This window comes from Caretta caretta, chromosome 2 (genome assembly GCF_965140235.1).
Source record: "Caretta caretta isolate rCarCar2 chromosome 2, rCarCar1.hap1, whole genome shotgun sequence".
NCBI classification, from domain to species: domain Eukaryota; kingdom Metazoa; phylum Chordata; order Testudines; family Cheloniidae; genus Caretta; species Caretta caretta.
In genome coordinates this window covers 222556066-222577591 of record NC_134207.1, presented here as the reverse complement: position 1 = coordinate 222577591, position 21526 = coordinate 222556066, and the positions used below count along the sequence as shown (strand labels likewise).

Here is a 21526-nt window from a genome sequence, read left to right as displayed (position 1 = left end):
GTTTAAACTGTGTTAGCAAACATCTTTTAAAAAACAGTTAAAAAAACAGTTCTATTTTCCTAATCTAGATGGGGCCTTGAAAGGTAGAGTTCTACCCTCTGGGTATATATTAGCTTCATTAATGCTAATGTAATTGAGCACATGCATCCATAAAAGACACATTAATCCCATTTCCCCTTCTGTTTTAATCAATAATCCCCTGCCTTTAAAGGGCAAACTAAAATATTTTGAGAAAATAACCCCCCTAAATTTTCCTATCGCAGTTCCACTAATTGGTCCCTAGTATCTTAACATGTTATCTATCTACTTACTTATGCCCTCATTACCATATTATTTAAGCTTTGTACTCATTAATGGATTTTATCCTCATAGCACTCATGTGAGGTACAGAAATATCTCCATTTTAGAGACGGACAACAGAGGCACAAGGCACATTGATGGGGTTGCCAATTTTGGTTGGACATATTCCTGGAGGTTTCATCATATGACATAATCTTGCACTGAAGATTCATCTTTTAATCCTGGAGACTCCAGGACAACCCTGGAGGGCTGACAATCTTATATATTGATTAACATGCCACTCTGAAAGCCTGTTGCTGAGCTGGGAATTGTTTCCACTAGGTCTCCCAAGTCCTAGTTCAGAACCTAATCCACTAAACCATCTTTCTTACTTATGTATAATTCAGTGCACTTTGAATGATATATTCTATTCATTGTACAGGATGAATTTTGACCTTACAGATATTTATCTTATAACCACATATGAATTGTAATAACACAACTCTGGAGACTGGTATTTGGAAAGTTCTCCTTCACAGCCTTTCCTCTCCCTCCCCCTGATGTTTCTTCAAAATGAGAAAGGAAGTGGAAGGTGAATCTTCGGTCCAGTATGCCACTTGCTCTTCCTCTCCAGCTGACAAAAAAATATCTCATTTATGGATAGTCTGTTATCTTCAGGTTGTGCAGCCTTTTAACAATCTTCTACGACTGACTGATTATGGAGAAAAATGTGCAACTGTCCTAACTTGGCAGAAGATGTAACTGAACATTCTTACTAACTCCCAGTGCCATTTCCATGAGCCAGATTGCCAAATATTCTGTTTTTGTGTGAGTCCACGTCATGGAAGGGGAAAGTTTGGGGCTACTGTGGAAGCATTCTGTGCCTGCTACCAAAGGATATTTAATTTCTTTACTAATGGTCATACATGATATATGGTCCCAGTTTAGGTGCTCTCAAGGCATGTAGGGGGCATCATCGACCTTCACTGCACTGTTTTTGCTCCTCCTTTCCCCCCTGACTTCATGAAGGCCTTTCTGTGAATCCTGGGATGTACATGCTGGGAAGGGAAGCTGCACAGGCCTGGGGGATAAGTAGACAGGCTGTGAACAGAGGGGAGAGGGAACATAAATTGTCTTTCTGTGGCCCTGTAAGGATTCCCCTGGGAAAATAACACTGCCTCAGACTGTATTACCACTTATGAGTAGTGTTCTTTCACCTTCTCCACAGATCCTGGGGACAGGCATAGCCAGGAAATCACCCCACTGGAACCGCATTGTCAGAGAGCCTAGAGGCTGAGAGCTGTCAGAGGCCAGAGCTAGCAAAGAGGACCAGGATCTCAGTGTGGATGACCCTGCTCTCCCATGGATTTCAGAGGATCAACCAGGTTTGGTGACAGGTCTGCAGCCTATTCTGCATGTGAGGGAGGAAACCCATTCTTCCCAATAGCGAATGTGGGGGATCTCCAGAAGAGAATCCATATAGAAGTTTCTTCCTCCAGAGCTCCTTTTCCAGATTCCCTGGGTAAGAGTGATCCTGGCCATAGCTAGAGCTCTAGGGAGATCCAGATCCTTTAGCTAGCTAGATGATCCATGAAAAGTTACCGGCATTTTCTCAGATAACTGTTGGTCTCAGTAAAATTCAGCTACAATATTCTATGTGTATTCCTACAAATAAGTAATAAAAATTGTGTTTTTCCTACATATAAACATGGAATGAATTATTTTAAGAGTTATAACAAGTTATTGCATTAAGCACACTGCAAAGATGTTTTAAGCAACCAGCAGTGACAAGAAAATATGCAATATTAGGTTATACACACAGCCATTATTTTAAGCAAAGCCACAGGCAACAAAAAAAACCCGAGGGAAACTAAACATAAAGACATACAGATTCCTGACGGTTTAGAAAATTAAAGAACTATAAGATTGTTTTTCAAAATTACTTACCTTGAGATGTCATTTTATTAATAAACATACACTGAAAAAGCAAAGGTAATATTGAAAGAGGATGTTGACTGAACCCACAATGGGATTTAAATTTACAACCTAAACTCACCATTCTTTTCAGCAGCCCTTATTCTGCTGATAATATAACTGTTGGGTTGCTTAGTCTTCCAGTTAATTGTTCCATTTATCCCTTCAGCAGAGCTTAACAAAAAAGCTTTTCAAAATAAAATAAATGCAAATAAAAAAAGAATTAATGTCAGATTAACAGACTCCCACAGATCAAATGCCATTAGCTGGGATCAGATTCTTTTAAAGACAGCTTTTGTTTTCAACTTTTCTTCAGAGTGTAGAAACAGAAATAAACAAAATAGATGATGCTGGCTTGTATATCCCTCTGGCAGTCATCATTTTGGCATGCTATCTCCAAATAAGGCCAGGTCTACACTTCTGCCAGCCTACCTATGTCAGACACAGTGTGATGGTATGTGATCTATGACCAACACAGCAATACCAGCAAAAGCGCATAGTGCAAATGCAGTTATACTGTAAAACTGTACTTTTAGCAGCACAGTTTGTTTCGCTCTGGAAATGAGGGTGTAGAAAAAACTATACTGGCAAAGGTGAAACTTTGCCAGTACAAACTGCATCTGAACTACGAGTGCTTTGACAATATAATGTACTGGTATACGTATACCAGTAAACTGCAATGCAGACAAGGTATAAGAGGTTGAACAAGTCACTCCCAGTTCACGCTAATACTCACTATTAATTGGCTAACAGTTTGCTGAAGACAAAGTAATTTAGATTTCCCCCAAAGACCAAGTGAATCATTATGGGACTAAGTGTGCGCCACATCACATCCAGTGTAATAATGCGCCACGTATAATATGAGAATTTAAAAACAAATATAAAACAAATTCAAATACATTGTTCAATAGAGGATTATGTTTATGCAAGTAAGCAAAAAAAATTTAAATATAAAAATTAAATATACTATATTTCAAAGTGTTTACTGTGACAGTTAATATAAATGTCTGTGTGATTTAGAGTTTACCACAATATATTACTATTGGAATGTTTGTTGTTGTTCGAAATGTATGAAACACTTATCTTAAAATCAATGTAATTTCTACCAGAAAGGTCATTTAGTTCAGAATGATAGCAAAATCAACGTTATGTTTACCACTGATATTTTTTTAAAAACCAGCCCATTAACTTACTAACAAAAGGATGTCTTAAAGAAGTTGAAGGACATCATGTGATGGGAAATGGGTAGGTTACAATCAACAACCTTGCATGTATTCAGTTTGGGGGTAAGGAGAAGCATTAATCTTCTGAAATGAAGTTAAACTGTTTTTGTCTGATTTTTAAAGGTAATGTCAAGCTGTAGCTTCTTGCCTGGGACCCAAAGGTGAGAGTAGGGATGACTGATTGTAAATGGGCTAGGGGGCCAAACCCCACACATTAAATCCCCCTTTATTTATTTAAAACAAAACCTCTTCTGGCACATGACTTTTTCTCCCTTCTCTCCAGCAGCTCAATGGAAAGCAGCAGCAGGGTGGATGGGACAAGGGGAGAAGGGAATGGTAAATTCTAGCCCCATCACTGAAGAACCAGAATAAAGTCCAGGATGGGAGGGAAAGGTGGGCCACACTAGGATAAAAACGTGCTAACATTTAAATTCTACTTGTGCTGGCTACACTAGGGTTTTAAAATGTCTTAGCTAATACTTACTAATAGTGAAAAGGGAAAAGAAACTGGTCAGATCTTCCATGCAGGTATAAAAACCAGCCGCAGATTAGCCACTGGGCCAATGGGGCCTGTGCTCAAGGGCCCCGGCCAGTTGGGCACTCTTATGCCCCGACCCGCTCTGCCCAGCGCTCCTGCCAGGGAGTGAGATCAGGGCGCGGGAGCTTGCCTAGCTCTGTCCACCTGCTGCTCCTGTCAGGGAGTGGGATTGGGGCACGGGGACTTGCCCCACTCCGTCCGCCCACATGTTGCTCCTGCAGGGGAGCAGGGTCAGGGTGTGGGGGAAGGAGTGCCAGGCAGGCGGGGCAGGACAAGCCCCCGTGCCCTGACCCCATTTCCCCGGCAGGAGTGCCAGGGAGGAGTGCAACTGCAGTCAGAAGGGGGGGGGGAGGGGCTCCCACTTGCTCTGGCCCAGGGCCCCACAAACCCCTAATCCCACACTGATAAAAACCAATGTAACTGGCTCCTGCCCATCATACACTCTGGAATCCAGAGGTGGGGAGGGGTGAGGGTATGGCCAGGGCAGGCTATGTGACAACAATCCCCAGATGGTGATGGCCTCTTGGCACTATCACCAGCTGATCTATATTACAGCAGCTCTTAGACTAGAAACAAACAAAGAATTTTCAGGTTTGGAAGATGGTAATGGGTTTAAAGGACTAAATAAAAACACAGTAAAGTCAACAGAAGCAATCAATGTCAAGAAATGTCTGCATAATTAGTGTATTTTTTAAAATTGTTGTTATTCTCATCTTGACACACTTACTCCACTAACTCTCACTCCCCTTATTTAATTATAAGGAAACTGGATGTCTCTGAGGACTTCGAAATAAGATAAAAGCATTTCACATCTACATCATTTGTTCAAGTCCAGCCAAGCTGGTGATGACCAAAAGTTGACAGAATTGGAAAGCTGTTCAGTGGCCAATAAGAAGTAGTTTCATTAGTTTCAGTTTCTTGTATGTGGATATTCAATTCACAGAATCATCATTACACATTTGATAAGTCTCAGTAAAGAAGCTAATGGCTAAATAAACATGGAACACATCATTTCAAAGACAGTACCTCCAGACTTTTCCTGAGCATTTAATTTTATTATTAAAATAAATCATACCACCTTAAAATTGTTAAATCCTCAAGTGGGGCACGGTATATATACTATCCAACCCCCACTGGTACTTCAAATACCTCGCTTGATATTACACAAAAATATTATAATTACATTAATTTCAGAACAATTTATATTTACATTCTGCATATCAATATTGTGTCCACGATAACTCTGCTGGGTTGTGGAGTCAAACAGGAAATGGTTAAGTGGCTGAAGAGTACATGCAGCTGGACCTCATGCACTTACCTGGCACAGCTGCTATGTATAAATGAAGGAAGACACAAGACATGGCCAGATTAGAAGGAAAGAACTAAAAGCTGTGTTTTTAAGATAGTTATTCTCCCCAAAGGAGAGGATGTTATTTTTTGGAGTTGGTTTATATCTTACAAAGGTAAGGCTATTTATTTGGACTTTGATTATACCCTGGAAAAGAGAGAATTTAAGAGTTTATTTATTTTGTAACTTTTTACTACCAGAAAGAGAGAGCCTACCCCATGATAAAAGCAAATAAGAATTTCTGAAGTTTAATTACAACATACTAATAGCCTTTAAATGTTCACTATCAACTTGAAGTCTCCCTAATTTTTAAAAAAGTTAGCCACTTTCACATACTACATCTGGCCTACCTCCTCTACCATGACATGTGATTTTTATGCTCACATTTTACTACTTCTGAAAATGTGTGTTTCCTCTCCTCTGGTGCGATGTGAAAAACCACACACAAGCACAAGTAACTGGCTATAATACAGTAAATATTGTCAACTGTAAAAATAAACAAACTGAAAATTTATGATAACCTTAAATTATCTTTTGCTTCAGGGGCTCCCAGGTAAAATTGAGGTTGCTAAGAGGAGGTTTTCTCCAATCCTAGTCACTATCCCCTTTATCTAATGCTTTATGGGAGGAAACCATTCAACTGGTTTAAGGGGCATTGGGTGCAGGGAGGATATCTGTTACTGGCTCTTTAGTTTCTGCATATGCTTCTAAAATATTAATATTTCTTTCTATACTACAAAGTTTACTTTTTTATTCTTATGAGAATGGATAAGTTTACAAAGTTGCTATTTTAATTCAAACTGGGGAAAAAGACAAATCTAATGGATAAAAAACAAATGCAAGAAAATGTCACTAGGGAGTTTTAGACATCTATGCTTTCTTCAAGTATCTGAGGGAAAAGAGTCTTTTAATTATATGATGACACTTCTCGGTTTGATTAGAAACTGTAAATCCACCTTTCAACTATCCAAAATAGTCTGTAATTTTTTCAATCTAAATTATGCCACCACCCAAACAAAAGAAACTTTATTCCATAATTGCAGTCAAGCCAACCAGATGACTATTGTAAAGACTCACCCTTCTGTATCTACTTATCTGATTAATATACAACCTTGAGATACCAATCAATTCTTTTTATGATGAGTTATGTCCGCAGGAAGGACAATATGGGATGGATTAAGGCATGAGCACTAGTTGCTTAGGGCTGCTCCTCCTTAAGTCATGCAAGTAAGAATCTGAACTCCTACTTAAATTTCTAGCCCTCATGGTGCAAAGAAAACCTTGAAAAAAGGAAACTAACTAATTGTTGTGGTGATGTCTGAATCTACAGATGGCCAGAAACAGTAGCTCTGAAAGTGCAAACTACTCCATTCTTTTCAGTGGGTGTTATTCCCAAGACCCGGTCCACTGCTTGTGTGGTCCTGCAAACATTATTCTAGTGATCATTCTGTGGTAGGAAGAGAAGAGTGCAGTGGGTCTAGCCCAGTTTCATAAGCAGATACGCCCCAGCTTCTGGAGTAAATACTGGGGGTCTAATGTTTCTGCCACCGCCTCTCCAAAGGGGGAGGGGACCCTTCTTGCTGTTCCCGAGGAACCCATATTATTATCCCTGCCTCTACTAGAGGGGAGGAAGCCCCTGCACCACCACTCCAAGTAGAGCAGGTTGGGGAATGCCAGGGCTGTGGAATGGGGACAAGGTTGCAAGGGAACAGCCACAAGGGGATGTGTGCCTACGGCGCCAGGTTCCCTTAATCTGAGCCTAAAGGCAATAGGACTGATTTATACTTGATTTCTCTCTTTGAAAATTTTTATAAGGCTTAATCTTGGGATAATGTAGAGGTCTTTATCTCAGTCTCTAGTAAACTCTCTCTTCCCCATGTCTGAAATCATGATTTCAAAATGCAGTCTAGTTTTAACAGCAATTATTGAATTAGTAGTTCTTTGAAATTACAAACATTTTTAAAGCTTGTTCTACCACAATATCAAGAATGTCAAGTCTCATCTTCCCTGGCTTTGTTGGAGGACTTCCAAGGGCAGGGGGAAGAGGTCACAGATGGCCACTGTTAACTCTCATATCTCAAATGAAGAAATCGAGGGTTCTGAATCTTAAAGTTCATTAGCCAGTGGAATTAAATGTCAACAAAAAAACTCCTTGAAACAGTAACTAAAAATCCCATATCCTTTCACCTTTTAGTCTGAAATGATATAACTTCAAGTCAACATGCTTTTTCCAGGGTAAATAAGACCTTTTATTTCTGAAATAAGCTTTTTTTAAATCTTTGTTATTTGTACATCATAAAGAAGCAAAAAGGAAAAGAGCCTGGACTTGTGCTATTGCAGATCAACAGCTATAACTAAAGGAGAGAGTAAAATCTTAATTACCCAAACTTGCAGAAGACAACACTTCAAGCAATGCCCTTAATCAATATGCAGACCATCAACTAGTATCAGTAGATGTTGCATGCACAGGTTAAGAGCAATTTAAAAACAAAACAATGCTTCAGAGTATTAGGGGATGTTGAATGGCTTCCAAAAGCCTGATTGATGTGCAAATAAGAATTCAGAATTAAGTGAATATCTTCAGATATATAACCCTGAATGAGATAAGCCCTCGTTATCTGAGGACAAACTATCTGTGACATGCTACCTGAGTTGAGATCAGCAGAGAATCCTAAGGCAAAGTCTCTTTGATAACTGAGGGTCTTCTGTTTTGAACTCCATAGAGTAGTGGTCACCAGAGGCCAGATTTATTAATCTTTCAGGTTCAGCAAAAATCCTTTAAACTATTAAAGAGGGAGAGGTATGGGATGGTTACCTTATGGGCAGTTCTGTATCTTGTGTATGAACTCAGAGCATAGGATGACATCTATAGCCATATTTTGTAATAGGGGTGGCCAAACTAACTGATCCTCCAAGCCACAAACAATAACCTTCAGAAGTTTGAGAGCTGGGCGTGCCTGCTGGGGCTCAGGGCTTCAGCCCTGCTCTTGCTGAAGCTCCAAGCACCAGCAGGCACCTCCTGTGGGGTTGAAGCCCTGAGAACCCCTTCCTTCCTCAGCAGAAGTCTCTAGCCCCATCACCCTGCTGCTGCAGGACAGATGCCCTGAGCTCCCCCTGCACCAGTCTGGTAGGTGGAGAATGGGGGCGCGGCGAGGGGGCGCCACAAGCTGCACTTTCACTGTAACAGAGCTGTATGTGGCTCACGAGCCACAGTATGGCCACCCCTTTTTATAAAGTTGAAGAAACAAGTAAATGAAGCTAATACTGCAATAAATACAGTATTACACAAGTTTGATATAATGTAAATAAATGGCATCTGCATGCTAAGATACAGCTCTTATTATGATGCAGTCTTTTAAACCACACATAGTTGCCCACAACTGTGTCCTATACCTTGCTCACATGGGTTACATTGTCAGACTCTTTGAATAAAGCAAGGCTGTAAAGCCTAGAATGGGTTAGTTTTCCACATTCCCACTCCTAAAAACCTTTAGAAGTACTAGATTTAAAAACAAATGCTAATGTTTTAATTCTATGTAATTTATTCCTTCTGAAGTTAACCCTTCATTGACTACACCACTTATATCCTGCACACTGAGCCCATACTTTTAAATATTTTAATGCATGTGGTACTTATCATAGTTAAGGTAAGTGATCCCAAATGCCACTGCTTCGTAGTTCGAGAGAATTAAATGCAAATAAACTTTTGATCACAACAAAGGGACAGAGAAACTATGTGATAAAACCACCATGCCAAACCGCTATATACTTTTTTTCACTGCAAAATCCTGGTACCCTAATGATAAAGTTTATGGGAGTGGCTGCACTCCTTTAACCTTTTTGGTAGGGTGGCTTAACACTTTCCTTCATACGAAATGTCTCTGCTTAAAGAGACAATACTTTTTGTGACAGGACTCTGAAAATAGTATGATCATGTGATTAAAGACTGTTACAAACATATGCAGGAAGGAGCAGAATAAAAGTTGCTGTACAACCTTAATTCTGGCGCTCTAACTTCTGAGTGGTTGACACTGGTGGGACCATAATATTCTTAAGTCTGTCTTGTATATAATTATTTGCACAATGGCAGAACATGTATGTTGCTTCAAACAGAGCTCGAAGAAGCGTCTGCAAATCCTATGAGGTCATGAGGCGACAGAAAAACACACTCTTTGTCGCCGTCAATAGAACTAGCTCTATGCTCGCTACCAGAATTGAGTACAGGGCTCTCTTTTAAATGACTGTGCCATTGAATTCTCTTCATGCATCACATCTCTTGTTCTTGACATGATTACCTAGAGCCTGTTAATCTATGGAGGCATGCATACCATATTCATTACTGTGGCATGAGGGTACCTCTCTCCCACGTACGTCATATCCAAAGTGACAACTACTCCTAAAATGGGCATGTTACTCCCGGTGCAGTGGTTGGGATGGGGAGGGGCTGGCCAGCAATATGTTATATGGAAGGTGGCCATCACATCTAGCATTGCTGTAGATTTTTATAGCGTCAGGCTGCTGTTTTATAGCGTCAGCACAAGCCTAGGGGAGGGGGCAGTTGGGGCTGTGTCAGTCCTACAGGGCGATGCACTGACACCGAGGCTCTGAGACCGGCTTTGCTGCAGAGACTCCTCTTTTTCCGTAATGAGCTGATGATCGCAGGGGCGGCTGCCTGCTAGGGCCAGGCAGGATTACAGGGGCCGAAGCTGCTCGCGGGGAGGGGACTGTGGGCGCCGCTACTTGAAGGGGAGGTGGGAGATTTAAAAGGGGAGCCGCTGCTGCTGCTGCGGGGTATCGAGGAGTCGCTGCCCTGGAGGCAGTGGGGTCCTTGTTGCAGGCAGTGAATGGGGGGCCGCAGGGAACAAGGCGGGCTCGAGGGGGCCGCTGCCGGGGCTTGAGGGGCGGCCGGCGAGGCGGGTCGGGGTTTGGGGCGGCCGGCGAGGGGCTCAAGGGGGGACAGCGGGGCCGCGCCTGTTCGATGCAGTGAAGGAGCCGTTGCGACCAACCTGTCAGCAGGAGGGTGGTGAAGGCGCCCCCGCTCCGCCTGCTCTGCGGTCGGGACCCCGGCGTACAGCGCTGCATGGCTCCTCGCTCCTCCAGCCGCCGCCGCCGCTGCATCCTCCGCCCGCCCGCTCCGTGCAGCCGCCTGACACCAGCCAGCGGCATCCCCCCGCCCCTAGTGACGGTCTCCAAGCAGCGCCGGTCGGTCGCCGCCGCGGGGCATGCTGGGAGGAGCCGGGCTCCCTTCAGGCCTGGGGGCGAGCCAATGCCCGCCCCTGAGGCGCGCGGGCCGCGCTCGCGGCTTGAGGCGGCTTCTCAGTGGGGGCGCTCATGGGATTGGGGGAGGGGCAGTAAGCGCCCTCAGAGGAGCTGGTGGGGAGCCCCCCCTCCCAGTCACTCAGGGCCCTGTTTCGGAGTCTCACAAGTGCCCCTGGCCACGCAGGCTCTGGCCTGTACTTAACCCTGAGGTGGAGCCCTGAACTGACTCCTTCCATCCACTGCTGCACTGGCACAGAGCGGGCAGGATTTGCCTCGCCCTGCAGCCCCTCCGCGCCACCGCAGCAGGGTGCAGAGGGATTCGGGCACCCGGCTGGGTTCAGCGTAGGGTTGCCAGGAGTCTGGTTTTAGACCGGAACGCCCGGTCGAAAGGGGACCCTGGCGGCTCCGGTCAGCACTGCCGACTGGGCTGTTAAAAGTCCGGTTGGCGATGCAGGACAAGCTCCACACGGCTCCTGGGAAGCTGCTGGTTTCTTGGGACAGCTATTGGGGCTCTGCACTCTACCCCCAGCGCCAGCTCAGCAGCTCCCATTGGTCAGGAACCGTGGCCAATGGGAGTGAGGGGGCGGTGCCGGTAGGTACGGGCAGCGCCCAGAATCATGCGGGCGCGCCTCCGCTTAGGAGCCAGAGAGAGAAGCCAGAAGCTTCCTGGGAGCTGCTTGAGGCAAGTGCCACCCAGAGCTTGCACCCTGAAACCCCTCCTCCACCCCAAGCCCAGAGCCCATACCCCCTCCTGCACCCCAAACCCTGGCCCCACCCCAGAGCCCGCACCCCCAACTGGAGCCCTCACCCCACCCGCACCCTAAATCCCTCATTACTGGCCCTACCTCTGAGCCCGCAGCTGGAGCCCCAACCACCTTCCCCGACCTGAAGCCCTCTCCTCAACCCCAAAACCCTCATCCCTGGCCCCACCCCTCAGACGGAGCCCTCCCACACCCCAACCCTCTGCCCTAGCCCAGAGCCTCCTTCCACACCCCAAACTCCTCAATCCTGGCCCCACCCCAGAGCCCACACCCTCAGCTGGAGCCCTTACCCCCGTCACATCCCAACCCCTGCCCCAGTCTGGTGAAAATGAGCGAGTAAGTGGGGGAAGAGGGAGTGGGGTTGGAGTGAGCCGGGGCATGGCCTTGGAGAAGGGGTGGGGCAGGGGACGGGGCAAGGGTGTTTGGTTTTCTTCAAATACAAAGTTGGCAACCCTAGTTCAGCTCATGCCTGTGCTCAGCTACAGAGCAACTAACTCTTCCCATGCTTGCTGTGACAAATGAGCCACAGTGACTTTAAACAATCCTTTACAAGTAGCAACAACACAAACGGAAGGAGAAGAGGCAGCTCAATGGAGGGAGGAGTGACTTTAGCACCTGTCCACATGGTGTCTGTATGGTGTCCCCATCCCGGCCCACCCACATTTTCCGGTGTCCAGCACGAGCAGTGAGTACAGGAGAAACCCTGCATGTGCTCTTGTGACCCATGAGCCCCTTAGTGCCAGCTGGCAAGGTGGATACAAGAATATCCTGATCCTGGTGTGTCCATTCTGGTTCACCAAAGACTGTCTTGTGAGGTGTTAAAGGAAAGCCAGGGTCATGCTGCTCATTAATGTCATGAAATGTAGGTACAGATACTATGAAAATATGTTCCTAAAGCCTGTAGGAAGGCAGAGTTGACAAACAGGCTTCTGCCAGATAAAACATGTTTTTATCACCTATCTCTCTTGGTCCACTTATTGTAAGGTGACACAGTGGGGAGTCATTTACATATGAAGTCAGCAGGGGGGAATGTGAAATCAACAGGGAGGGGGGCATATCAGAGAATAAGCTATGGAGGAGAATCCTGACTCTGAGATCCAGATAATAAGTTTTGGGGAATATAAGGAGAAGGCAAGGAAAACACCCCTTTCTCCTGTACTTAATGAGACAGTATGCCCCATATTCTTCATAGAGATGATATTATGAAATGATTATGGCATAACTATGATGTATTTTATCCCAGATAGATCATGTGAGATATCATTGAAAAAGTTATGATTTACGAATATGATTATCCTATTTGTATGCATGTATCATTTTGGTATCTGAATTTAGGAATATTGTCTATGCATCTATTACAAATGTGTTTACACCTGGAGAATGCCCACTAGGCAGTATGCAATCAGTCTAGGTGGCTGGCTGGCTGGGAAGGGCCATTATGGAGAACAATAGGCCTTAGAAGAAGTTTATCTCCCACCAGGGAGCCTTCCTGAGGAGGCTACAAACAGCCTCCAAGTCATGGCTGCTTTGACCCTACAGGGACATGTGACCAAGTCACCTGGTTCTGGACTTCATTTTGGAAAACCAGTGTTTTTCCACTGATCGAGCATGGGAACCAAGCTTGGAGACAAAAGGTTTCTGCCCTATGCAAAAGCTATTTAGGCAGGGGAGTGACATCATCATGGTTCTTCACTGACTCCCTGCCCAAAGGAGACTCGTGGAAACACCTGAAGAACAAGGACTGGCCTGGGGGAGAAGGGTTGGACCAGACTAGAGGGTTTTTTTAGCCTGTGAAACGAATACCTGGGGTTTTTAAGCTGCAAGCAAGGGCAGCTGGCTCCTTCAGAATCCCTGCAACCAGCATAAATCATCATTTAGGGTGCGAAGTTGCTTCATATCCAATCTCTTTAGTATATTAAGCTTAGATTGTGTTTTTGCTAGGTAATCTGCTTTGATCTGTTTGCTATCCTTTATAATCACTTAAAATTTATCTTCTGTAGTTAATAAATTTGTTTGTTTTTATCACAAACCAGTGTGTGGAAATCATAACTGGGAGCAGAAAGCTGTGTATATTCCTCTCCACATTGAGGGAGAGGGTGAATTCCATGAGCTTACGCTGTACTGTTCTCTGTGCAGCACAAGACTATCTAATTTTGGGCTTACCCTCCAGAGGGTGTGTGTTTGTGCATTTGAATACTGGACAGTTCCTTAGCTAAAGCCTTCCCATGCAGAGCTGGGTGTGTCCCTACCTGTATGTGTGATAGTGAAGGTGGAGACTGGAGCCCGGCAGAGGGCTTGACAGGCTGGTCACAGCAGTACAGTGAAGAGGGAACCCAGGTTGATAGGTCAGGTGGGCTGAGTGGTACCCCAGTTTCAGGTGGCACCCTGGGGGTGAACCCATCACACTTACACTATAATCACACAATGTAATTACATTAGTGAAAACTGGATCTCAACCAGATTTGGCTGAGGCACTGCAAAGGACATACGGAGTGAGATAAACTTCTTTAGACAGAAGGTTAGCCAGTTAAGTTTAGTTCTAAAAATCGCATTATGATTTTGTTTTATATGAAAACAAAAGAGCTACATTCTCCTTACTCATCTCTTGAATCTTTGATAATAAACTTGTTGTTTTCACTATACGTTTACCACAACACTGAGACACTATACAAGGACCCCATCCTGAGTTGAATCAATCAAGCTTGTGTGTACACTGTTCCCTGGGGGACAGCAGACCTGGTATTACTGTGAGTGTTCACTAGATAAGAGGCTGGATACTGTACAGGAACACTTCAAAGGGGGCTTGGAGCTGGGGTTCACCTATTGTTAACCTGCAAACAAAAGTAAGGCCTGGCATAGTCCAGAGGCGATTGTTTGGGTGGCTAACAGGCTGGTGGTATTAGGGAACTGACACTCAGTTAAGCACAAGGAATTCTTCCTTTACTGGAGGCAGGGGAATAACAATGTGACTCTCAGTCCTGGATACCCTGAGAACTGCCACAGCTTCTCACTAGCAGTCCATTGAACACGTAGGGCAGATTTAGAAGTCAGATGGCCAGATCCCAAAGTCCTTGGTGTATGATGAAAGTAACATCTTATATCTAATGTGCCTAAAATCAAGTTCCTCATTTTATGGTTACTCTAAATAAATGTCTGATTTTTTTTTTTTTAGAATGTGTTGAACACCTACACTGGTTCTGATTGACTTTAATGGGAGTTTCTTTAAGGAAGGTATTTAGGATATGGTCCAGAAGTTAGGCCCCAATCCTGCAACTGAGCATGCTGACTTGCTGCTTTGTACCTTCAATTAGCAAGGGCACCATATTTACCAACTGAATGTCCTAGTCACCGTGCTCCGTCTTGCCAAAACCACTCAACCACTTGTCACTCAAAACCAGTAGCTGCCCAAGACAGTATCTGGTAGCACCAGAAAGAAGCAACATTTGCTTCTTTGTGGGGTGGTAGTGAGAGGCTTAACCATAAATGTTGAGTCATTTGTGGTAAGATTGTACTAGTAGAGAGTGGCTATAGACATATTGGAGGAATTGCTCTACTCATACCACCACCAACAGTATTTTGTTTTGTTTTTTACTTCTGCTTAGCGTATTCAGCTTCCAACAGGGCTCTGCTGGCATAGGAAACTGTCCCTGTAACAGAATTACACCCAATCCTTTCTTTGAAGTATATCTTGTATAGTGGCGGGTAGTATTTCCAGACAAAGCAATCTAATCCGATTTTTTTTCTGTCAAATGGTTTTATGGTGCAGCAAAGTCTCACTCATTCTGCCTTATAAATTGGCATAGAGACTTTGTTATTGCTACCAAATGGGGACAGAACTTGGATGGAAGTTTATCCTCCCTATGAATCGTTGCACCACATTTGCATCTACTATAGCCAGTATTTCTTTGATGGTCTTGACTTTGCTGTACTGCCTTCAGTACTTCCAATGAGAGCATGTGCCTTAACAGTTGATGATGATGATTGAGTCACTTTCTGGATTTAACTTTGTTCTCACTGTATCATTAGAATTCCAGTGCATGGCCTTCTTGCTCTGTTCCTTCAACGACAATGAGGCAGTCATCTGCATTTTAAAATACAGCTATTCCAGTACCTGGTTGAATCTTTGCAAGATCTTGGTTTCATGGTTTATGTCCAATAATCGTAGCATCATAGATAGCTGAGTGTCATCATCCTATTAGATTCTTCATCCAACTTTGTGCTGTCACAACCCACTGATATCAGACTGTAGAGAGTCTGGCAGATTATAGTCAATTGTGGGTAGTAGGTAGTTGCATCTCTCTAGTGCCTGATGCAATGGTTTTGGGTCTATGTGGATCTGCAATTTGCCCAATGTCTTATTTACAACCACATGCTGCTTATCCAGACAGTGTTGGTATTTACTGCTATGATGGTATCCTATCTTAACAGATTCAAACACCTGGTGGAGTCACTCAGTCACATTGTTGGGGACACTGGGGCATGGCCACTAGGTAACTCGAGGGGATGGAAGACCACGAGTGTCAATGAAACCCCTCGCATTAGGCCCTTGGCCCCCCCTCCCACCTGGAGGCACTCACAGCAGCTCTGCATACTAGGCCCAAGTGTCCTTGGCCCCCCCACCTGGAGGCACTCACAGCAGTTATGCTAAGGATCTGCAACAATATGTTGCAGAGTCAGACTGCCTGAAACTAAGCAAGGCCAAACAGGGCAAATATAAAAAAACAATGCTGAATAAAGCAGCTTTATGTATAGTTGAAAAAAAACAATACAGAGCACAAAGGCACTAGCTGGAAACTAAATTGGCTGGCTATATAAATACTTAGGGCAGCTTGCTATTAAATAAATATGCTAAAATATATATATTATATAAAAGCCTGTGTAATTTCCTGCTCTGGGTGCAGGATTTGAAATTTTATTCTCCCTGTACCTTTTCGCAGCTGCAAATAAACTTTTCTGCTTCTCCACCCCGTTGTAATTATTGAGTGTAGCACACCGAGTAGCGAACCAACTCCAGCTGTTTAGCCTCTCAGCATTGGATGCCGGCAACCGCTTTTGGTGTCCCTGGGTGGGCGATGAGGCTGCAATTTAGCCTTGCAATCCCTCCTGGGGATTGAGGATTGCGGCGAGAACCGACGCCCAGTGCGCATCGGTGAGTTCATCGGGGCCTCGGAGGAGACACAATTTGATCGACCCCAGAGGGCACAACAGTGCAACGCACTCATACAGTGGAGAAACAGCTGTGGACGACGGTGAAGAACTGGTCCCTTAGACATAGGGGAGGAGAGACAGCTAACTGACAAACTCGGTCTCCGGGAAAAGGAGGGATGGCTCCATTCCCCAGAAGGGAAGGTCCTCTTACCAAAGGGCCTAATCTGACCAGTGCTGCAGAAACTATATCAAACCACTCATGCTGGCAGGGAAGCACTTATCCAGCTAATGGGAAAATACTTTATCACTTCCGGACTCCAACCCCTGGCTGCCAAGGTACAAGCGGACTGCTTAGTCTGCCAAAAGAATAACCCCCGACCGGGACATCCTGTGCCACCAGCTGCCCTAGATCCCACTCTGGGCCCTGGACAAGTGTGGCAAATAGACTTTACTAAGTTTCCCCGGACCCGAGGGTTCAGATATCTCCTTGTCATAGTGGATCGGTTCAGCAGATAGCCAGAAGCCTTCCTATGCCGTAATTGCACTGCCAGAACAGTGGCCCTCAAATTTGTTAAGATCATTCCTCGCTTTGGACTCCCCCTGTGAATGGAGTCTGACAATGGGACACATTTCACGGCAAAAATCATTCAAAGCATCTCACGTGCCTTACAAATCCCCTGGAAACTCCATACGCCCTGATGACCACAAGCCAGTGGGGTAGTGGAGCGTACCAATCAGATCCTTAAACGGCATCTCTCAAAAGTATGCCAAGAAGCCTCACTGCAATGGCCTGATGCTTTGCCCCTCATCCTACTCCATATCTGCGTTCTCCTTAAGGGTAAATTAGGGCTTAATTTTAAAGGGACTATGTTTAAAAGGGCATGGCCTATGAATAGCACCCTGGTTCTGTCAGGGGAATAAAAATTAAGTAATTTTTTTTTGTCACAGTATATGTGTTCCCTGTCTGTTGTTCTTTTCGTCTCTTCATAGGTATACCAAGGATTCCCAGCCTCTCCCCTTGGACTCTCCCGTCCACTCCTTACAGCCCGGTGACTCCATGCTTGTTCGTACCTGAAAAGACAAGCCTCTCCAGAAAAAGTGGAAAGGACCCTATACCGTCCTGCTGATCTCCCATACAGTGGCAAAAATCAAGGGACACAAAAACTGAATCCATCACTCTCGTCTGAAGGCAGTACCCGCCCCCTCGTCAGCAGAACAGTGGACCATCCAACCTGCCGACTCCTCATCTAGTAACGATCTCGGGCTAAAGCTACTGTTTAAAAAACACAAATAATGGGCACCTTAATGCTAAAATGGGCCCACCCAGGTACTGGAAACCCTGGGTTAAAAAGACTCTGGCAATAATTAATTGGGTAACATTAATATTCTCTGTATTGGTATTTCCAAACTGTGCATATTGGGAGCATAACTCCTTTGTTTCGCTTGCGCACCATGTTGCTACTTTAACAAACCAGACTGATTGCTGGGTATGTGCTCCAACTCCACTGTCCCCCAAAATGGGAATGCCCCTTGACATGCTGCCCTTGACCATAGCAGAATTAGTCGCCACCAAAAAGCAAAAAAGAACGGACTCGCCGTTCTGGAATAATACCTCTTTACAGCAAGCCACCTATCAGGACCAGAAGTATTCAGTTGCAGTACTCACTAAAAAAGTGTTATGTTTTACCCGAAACCAATCTGATCACTATGAGCGTCCTGTAAAAAAAAGCTCCTGTGTTATTACACAGTGAGCTAATAGGTATTAAATAAAAACCAAAAAAAAAAAAAAAAAGGCCAACAGTGTGGGTGTAATGGTTCCTCCCCTTTTAGAAAAACTCTTACAAATACTCTTACCACAAAAAAAGGGTTTGGAAATATAACTTGCCGTCCAGTTAATATCTCCAATGTAGCAAGCCAATGGCGGATTTGTAATAGTCCCTATGGCAAGTGTAATTTAAACGGCACAATTAAAAACGCCCTCACTTGTACCCAATCAAAAAAAATGGAATGCCCCTTTAGGGGCATATAAACTGTTTAAAAAGAACAGCCAAAGCAGCCTTAAAAATCCCAGGAATCCCCTTAAAAAACAGTCCTTACTGGGCCCTACAGGGTCACTATTTTGTATGTGGCCAAAAGGCTTATAAGGTGCTGCCAGCCAACTGGACAGGTAGCTGTTATATAGCTCATAAAGTTCCTCATCTATCAATAACTGCCACACTGCCCCAAAAAAAAAAAGATAAAAAAAAAATAAAAAATGCCCAAGACACTTCTGTTAAGTCACCCAAAAAAAAAAACCCCTGCAGCAACTAACTACAGCATTAAAGGGCAATATAAAAAATTCTCTCACAACCAAGAAACTTGTAGGGTGCTCTGTACTGGAAATAGCGCCACTGTTTACCGGGCCAGCCATGGCATGCATAGGCCGCTATACTGTAAGGCTGCAAATGATACTTAAAAAAAATTGCCTTAAAGTTAAAAAACTCGGTTAGTAATTTAAAATCAGCAGTAAAAACATTAAACAAACAGGTACAGCAGCTCAAAACATTTCCCCTCCTTCAAAGGCTGGCTTTGAACCATCTCTTGGCATCCCAAAAAAGAGTGTGTGCCCTCGTTGGGCCCCAATGTTTTTATATATATATAAAAATAGCAATTATAGAATCTATAAAAAAAATGATACAGGCTAAGGCCCATGCCCGAGCCGAAGCACAGGTTGCCTATACTGCCCCAAAGAGCGATTGGTTGCAAACCTTGTTTTCAGGCTGGGGTTTGTCGTTTTGGCTTGGTGGTTTATTTAGCCTGCTATTAAAACTTCTCTTTCCTGTATTGCTTGTATTACTGGTATTATGCTGTGCAGTATCCTTACACAAAATAGAGCAGCTGAAAAATCTCTTGTATCAACGTGAGCACCTACATTGTAAGGAAGCTATGGAGCATTACTGCAGCAAAACAATTCAAAACAAATTGATTGACCTTATGGCAAGGAAGGTGTTTGATAACATATTGTTGCGGCTTGGCAAAGTGAAGTACTCGGCCTCAGTATTGCTGCACTCCCAACATTAGTCACAGTGAAAAGATGTCATTTACAGTAACGTTTGTTGATGACAAGGATGGCTGTATCCAAGTAAAGGAACACTATCCGTTTCCAATCTGTGAATGACTCTACTGGAAAAGGCCTAACAGAACTGTTTATGAATGTTTTGAATGAGAATAAACTAAAACTTCAGGACTGCCAAGGCTACAACAACAGCATGAACATGAAGGGAAGAAACAGTGGTGTCCAGGCAAGGATCCTTGTGCTGAATCCAAGAGCTTTCTTCATGCCTTTTGATTGCCATTTCCTCAGTCTGGTTGTGTCAGATGCAGTGTCATCCTTAGATTCAGTATCTCTTCAGAGTACTGCAAAGGATATTCATCCTGTTTTCAGTATCAACTATCAGGTGGAAGATCCACACAGATGCCTGATGGAACTGGCGCAGTCGAATAAAGCCAAGGCCAGAATTCAATACGAGGGGCAAAGCCTGTCAAACTAAATCACTGACTTCAAATTTCTGGTCTCAGTTGTGGTTTGGTGTGATATCCTGTTCCCAGTAAACATTGTAAGCAAGGCATTACAAACACAGTCAATGGACATCATGACCACGACTACTTTGATGAGAAGCTGCCTTGATTTTGTTGAAGTGTAGAGAGACAGTGGATTTGAAGATGCTATCATTGCTGCCAAAGACATGGTGGAAAACTTAGGAGTTGAGCCTGTCTTCAAGGAAACTCATATTCATCTGAAGAAGAAACAGTTTGGTTATGAAGGCAGAGATGGGGTAATGGGAAGCTTGGAAATAAAATTCAAGAGGACTTTTTTTGCTTGCTCATTAACACTGCTCGAGTGTCCATCAAAAAAAGATTTGGACAAATGAAGCACCACAAAAAGACCTGGGGATTGTTGTATGACCTTAGTAAGCTGCCGGTGGACAGGAACACACTTTTGAACAATTGTACAGACCTGCACTGGACACTGACACAAGGGGAACATTTGGACATCAGTGATAAAGACCTCTATGTCGAATGGGACAACATCTGTCACATTTTGCCACGTGGGAAGTACTCTCCACTCCAAGTTCTCCAATTCATTCATGATGCAGAGCTGAAGGACACTTTCCCTAATGTGTGGATAGCTTTGAGGATTCTGCCCACGCTACGGGTCACAATCACAAGTGGTGAGTGCAGCTTTTCGAAGCTCAGGCTCATTAAAACATCTTCAACTGACAATGGCCAATGAGAGACTGACATTGCTTGCTATTTTATCACTTGAAAATGCCACTGGCCAGTCTTCGAATCTCTCTGATGCTTTGCTTCATTTCACAAGGGCAAAGGCAAGAAAAGCGACCTTTTGAACTAAACTACTAGGGTTAACATTCTAAGGCTGTCATCTACTGTAGCACTATTTAATACTGGCCCACCCAATGTTGGTGCACAGTGCAATTTCTTCATGTTAGTACATGAAGTTTCTATAAGATAAGAGGAAATTAATTTTTTTATTTGCTTATATATGGCATGAATAAATACAGGTTTACAGATCCTAGCATGCAAATTTATCTTCTTATATGACAGGGATAAATCATGCATGCAAATCATGCATCAAAGTTGTGACATCAGGTATTCAAAAGTTTAACAAATGAAGGGAGGTGCCAAAGACGCTCCTTTCCTGGGATGACATTTGGTCCTGGGCCAGCCTTGCCAGTTGCTCCCATTGGGGGACAACTTTTTAGCAGCCTCTGTGCTGCCCTAAGCACGAGTCCTGCAATATTACTCAGCCCATTACACAAGACATGCATGCACACAAAACTAATAATACTAAAGGGAGGAGGGAAGAGTCCTTGCTCCAATCCCCATATGTAGCTGTGTATCTAGCCCTATAAATTTTATTCTATGTTTAGGGTGGAAATATCAAAAGTGCACAGTGTTGTCATAACTGGCCCTATTCATATCAGCAGGAATATTT

At 44.0% G+C, this 21526-nt stretch overlaps 1 protein-coding gene and 2 long non-coding RNA genes across 13 annotated transcripts in view; 2 read left to right on the top strand and 1 right to left on the bottom strand.

The window, feature by feature from the left end:
• The window catches only part of LOC125631459 (uncharacterized), a 42003-nt gene extending 40083 nt beyond the window's left edge, over window positions 1-1920 (top strand). For both annotated transcript variants that reach the window (XR_007354950.2, XR_007354951.2), the window contains exon 4: window positions 1508-1920. This is a non-coding gene — a long non-coding RNA (uncharacterized LOC125631459). The remainder of the gene's footprint in view (window positions 1-1507) is intronic.
• Window positions 1-10552, bottom strand: part of SGCE (sarcoglycan epsilon) — a 61857-nt gene extending 51305 nt beyond the window's left edge. For 5 of the 10 annotated variants that reach the window (XM_048838192.2, XM_048838193.2, XM_048838196.2 and 2 more), the window contains exons 1-2: window positions 10369-10550; window positions 2336-2440 (exon numbers count right to left, since the gene is read on the bottom strand). In XM_048838192.2, coding sequence (XP_048694149.1) covers window positions 2336-2440; window positions 10369-10528 — 265 coding nt within the window. In that variant the 5' untranslated portion in view covers window positions 10529-10550. Of the gene's footprint in view, window positions 1-2335; window positions 2441-10368 lie in introns of all 10 variants that reach the window. The other 5 variants (XM_048838199.2, XM_048838201.2, XM_048838195.2 and 2 more) reach the window with 3 other exon arrangements.
• LOC142071193 (uncharacterized) lies at window positions 9934-21101 on the top strand. Its single transcript, XR_012667237.1, has 2 exons — window positions 9934-10003; window positions 17521-21101. It is a non-coding gene; the product is annotated as an uncharacterized LOC142071193 (long non-coding RNA).
• The last annotated feature ends 425 nt before the right edge of the window (window positions 21102-21526 follow it).